Source organism: Salvelinus namaycush, chromosome 20, assembly GCF_016432855.1.
Source record: "Salvelinus namaycush isolate Seneca chromosome 20, SaNama_1.0, whole genome shotgun sequence".
In the NCBI taxonomy this organism is placed as follows: Eukaryota; Metazoa; Chordata; class Actinopteri; order Salmoniformes; family Salmonidae; genus Salvelinus; species Salvelinus namaycush.
In genome coordinates, this window is record NC_052326.1 from 5,747,219 (window position 1) to 5,751,799 (window position 4,581).

Genomic DNA, 4,581 nt, shown 5'->3' on the forward strand with positions numbered 1-4,581 from the left:
TCCATTTTCTTGGAATTCCATAATGCGCATGGAGAGCAGATCCATCCGCGTCTTCAGACAATATAGATCCTTCCTTAAAACAAGTTTTGCTGTGTGTGTGTTTAATCACCGTATTTTATGCGCAGATCCACACGGATTTATACACAATAAACATTATTACAGCAGTGTAATATTTCTTTATTCTAGTGTCCCATATAGATTTGTACATTTTGGCGCGATTTTGTGCTGTGGAAGGATACTGCTGCGCCGTGGTCATATATACTGAAATGGGTCTCGCCGCCACACCCACGGATCTTGTGTACTATGGTAGATAACGGAGGGCCAGCAGATCTTCAGTACTTTTACAGACAGCAGAATAATTACATTAGTTTATCTCGGTTTCATTTCGTTGGAATTTATCAAGTCACGAAAACGTGTTCTTCCCTTTCTCATACCCCTGAAATAATAAAGGTAAGAGTTGACATTTACGGCGTCACAGATTATTTCACATGGCTTTTTTTTTTTCACGTGGTTTTTGCCGGTAGTTGATTTTTTTTTGTAGTTTTCGTTGTCTAGCTAGCTATTAGTTACCTGACTTTTATATATTTATTTGAAAGGGCATGACGGCATACATAAAAGGATAATTCATTCGAATGGTTTTAGCTTCAATCATGTTTTATCTTTGTTGGTGATTTGTTGAAAAAAATGAACTTCTAACGTTAAACGGTGACAAACCTCGGCAAATTAGTGTAAATGTGCAACGGTCGATGCAAACGATGTTTTTTTTTATCCACAATCAAATTAAATGTCCATGTTGAACGTCCATGTGTAACGTCAGCATAGTTCTACATAACCCTTCTCTGTTCTGCTAACCTAATGTTTGCTTATGGTAACTGCACCTCTTTTGCCCTTTAAAATGTCTTCTGGTATTTAATTAAATGCTCATTTTAACCGGCAATGCTAGATACATTGCAGTTATAGCCTTTTCAACATGTTCCCCGGTAGGCCGTCATAGTAAATAAGAATTTGTTAACTGACTTGCCTAGTTAAATAAATGTTCAATTTAAAGAGGCATTTATGTGCGTATATTGCTGAAATGTGAGTCTGAATAGGAGAGCTGTAGAAGTTGATTTTAAACTGCAGTGGAACCAATGGTTGCGTGTGTGTATTGAATAATAGACTACTGAAGAACTGTGTGATTGACTGCTCAAGACTAGAGATGGCAAGGTTTCGCAATAGCCAATGAATTATCTTTATCTGGAATAGCCAGTGAATGATCTTTATCTGGAGGCATCTCGGTCTTTGAATTGTTACGTAGTTGGTCTTTACCGTAGCCAAGTCCACGGAGTTGAGCGCATACGTTTTTGAAATGTACCTCCGACTCGTTCGAGTCGCTATGCGTCGATACTTCAAATTCTACATTCTTAAACGTACCCTTTGTTTGCTGAAATCCATACGTTTTAATAAAACGTAAATGAAATACAACCACCGACTATTTCCTCATTGCTGCTGTTGTTCTAATATGGCAATATAGCGCGAATGTGCATGTGCTAATTGAATCTCAACAAGGAAAGTTGGTGGTATTTGATTAACGTTTTATTTTAATACATTAAACGAACAAAGGCACGCAATAACAGTACAAACATGGATACACTAAGGGATTAAGTATTTCCACCTTTGACGTATCGACGCAAAGATACTTGGAAGGAGTCGAAGTTAATAAAAAATAGTCTGCACTTAACTCCAAGGAGGAGTTGAGGGACTTGGCTAACACTACCTAGGCAAATTCTTTATTTTGAGGAGAAAATGCGCGTTTGGCTACGTTGTGCTCCTCAGCTGTTTAAATGATGTCATGGGGTTAAACGCCTGTTGATGGCCACCCAGATTGGGGCGGGGTGAAGGATGTAAACATGAATAAAAGGTTGTGCTTGCAGTCAAAGTACTAAGATCATCACTAAGTTGACTTATATCACACGTGCATACTCAACACGCTTTTTCCCTCTTCCCAGATTCTGCCAGAATGCTGCAGAGTTTCTCTCAGTCGCAAGACTGGTTCTACTCAGAGCCTCTCTTGTTTGATGATGAATTCTGCCAGAGCTTGATGAAGGACCTACAGTCGCTCCCCACGCCACCCCAGTCCCCTCCATTGAAGACTGGACTCAATGCCAAACCACTTTCCAAGGAGGACCAGTTGAGCTACGTCTCAGACATACTCCTGGAGGATCAGGACCCGCAACTAAATTGGAATTGTGACTTTTTGTACGATGGCAGTGCAACCGAGACAAAGGACCAACAGCCAGATGAGTCCGACGACTGTTTATGGCATTGCCTCGGTGATAAGTCTATGGAGAAGCTATCATCTGTGCTCTCCAGCAGCCCGCTCCTCTCGGACATAGACACAAGCATTTTCGAGGGAATTGCTGGCTCCACACTGGACTGCCACAGCGTGGCGCTCGCATGCCAAGCTTTGGAGAATGAGGATTTACTATTGGACAGTCAGGAACAAGGCAGCGAGTCGACTTCAGACTACGGCTCAGCAGGAGGTGAATTCTCAACGTATTCGAGCAGTGCCAGCGATTCTGGTGAGTTGGTCCACGTTCTTGGCCACTGTGCTTGTAAATGAAACGGTTGTACTGTGCATTTATTGACTTTAGTATTTGCTTAAATGTGAAGAGGAACTGTTAGAAAGTTACTTTGGTACAGTAATGAGTTGATCTCTCATGCATGCTTTTAAATGCCATAATTTCATAATAAGGGAAGTGAATTTAGGACCAAGTTTTAAATTATATATTTTTTTGCTCAAGCATTTCTGCAAAAATGAAGAACATTAGTTATCTGCTGTGCAAGCTTGCAGTTCAATATAATTAACCTAAAAGGAAAGTTGGCTGCATTGCCCAGAAAATTGCAGTTAAAAATGCTAGTCTAAAGCCAAGGCATCTGAAATGCAGTTTTTCAAATGTTATCGGAATTGACTGCTAACCCAATCCCTTGTGGTTTTCCTCTACAGAGGAGGAGATAGACGTGGTGACAGTGAAGAGGACCACCAGCCCCTCCTCCCTCTCCCAGTCGGTAGAAGAGAGCCGGCGGCGGCAGCGCGCCCTAAAGCGTCAACACCTGGAGATCCAGCTGCAGCACAACTACGCCGCCCCCTGCCCTGCATCGCCCCTCCACTCAGAGCCCTCGTCCACTTCCTACCACAAGCGCACCCGGTCCTCCGACTCACACAGACACCACCACCACAGCTCGTCGGGCCGCTCGTCGCGACACAACCTCAGCAGTCACCAGCACCAGTCTAGCTCTAGGCAGTCGACTGATGTGGAGGATGAGGAGGAGAGGAGGCATACCCACAACGTGATGGAGAGGCAGCGGCGCAACGAGCTGAAGAACTGTTTCCTGCGGCTCAGGGACAACGTGCCTGAGCTGTCCAACAACGACAAGGCCTCCAAGGTGGTCATCCTGAAGAGGGCATGCGATAGCATCCGTGGCCTGGAGCTGGCGGGCCAGAGACTGAATGTCAAGCGAGACAAGCTCAGAGAGAGGCAGGAGCAGCTCAAAGTTAAACTGGAGCAGCTCAGGAGGCGATGAGGTGCAAAACTAAAGCATTTAGAGAGAGATGATTTGAAAATACCGGTCTTGACTTAAGACTTGATGCTGCGCACACTCAATGCATGGTCTCATCCATCCACTGCAGTGACTGTTTAAGAAGTGAAAGTTGCTGAGAGACGGTTAAACCCGTATGAGTAAAAAAAGTTTGGTTTGGAACAACAGGTCCATGTTCAGCCTAGTACAATAATGTTAGTCATTTATTGTCCTAGCGATTTGCCAAAGTCATTGTTCATAAAATAGACTACATGTAACAGCCTATGTTGTAGAGTAAGCTATATCAAATTGAGCAGCCAATTTGTTAGTGAAAAACGGACCTTGTATATACAGTCTCTTCCACATTCCCCCATATGTTATGACATTCCCACTGGGTAGAGATGTCTATTCCATGTTGGTTCAACATTGAAATGACATGGAAACGATTTTGATTCATCCAGTGGTTTGGTTCTTTTGCTGTTTTTTTTTATTATTTTGGGCTGGATCCAAAGTTAAACATTTTAAGGGGTTGAATGTAATGTATGCCAATTATTGCCATTAATTACTAAAATTGTTAATTACTACTTCCATTTACTCAAGTAAACTTTAAAGACCTGACCTGTTATGAATTTGGTGTGTTATTGTGGAACAATGCCTCATGCCTTAACTCATTCTGTTATGTTTTGTTAAAAGCATGACTTACTGTACTCTACCTCAAACAGGTCTGAAACCTGAGAATTTGTTTGCTCTCTTGGAAGCAACTATATATAGATTTAGTTGTATATATTTTGGTTTTATTGTATCATAAATTATTTTAGTATTTTTTGGGGGGTGGGGGGGTTCATTTGCAAGTTAAAGTTCTGTTTATCAGCAGCACTTTGTTTTTTATAATGCAATAAAGAATGGACAAAAGTCAATGTTTACTGGAGTTATTATACAGAATGTGAAATACACCGGTACAACATGTTTACCTCACAGGATGCAAGGTATGTGAGTTGCATCCAAGAAGACCGCTATCGCACA

General features: G+C 42.0%; 1 protein-coding gene across 1 annotated transcript; it reads left to right on the top strand.

The window, feature by feature from the left end:
• Positions 1–294: 294 nt before the first annotated feature.
• On the top strand, positions 295–4,183 carry LOC120064987 (transcriptional regulator Myc-2-like). The gene is made up of 3 exons (XM_039015610.1): positions 295–450; positions 1,989–2,561; positions 2,987–4,183. Exons 2-3 carry the CDS (start codon positions 2,000–2,002, stop codon positions 3,562–3,564), a joined length of 1,140 nt encoding a protein of 379 aa, XP_038871538.1. The 5' UTR covers positions 295–450; positions 1,989–1,999; the 3' UTR covers positions 3,565–4,183.
• The last annotated feature ends 398 nt before the right edge of the window (positions 4,184–4,581 follow it).

Excerpts from the sequence above, each read along its gene's own strand:
- LOC120064987 (XM_039015610.1), top strand. The coding sequence starts at position 2,000 with ATGCTGCAGAGTTTCTCTCAGTCGCAAGACTGGTTCTACTCAGAGCCT. Across the intron at positions 2,562-2,986 it reads GAGCAGTGCCAGCGATTCTG|AGGAGGAGATAGACGTGGTG; the intron begins GTGAGTTGGTCC and ends TTTCCTCTACAG.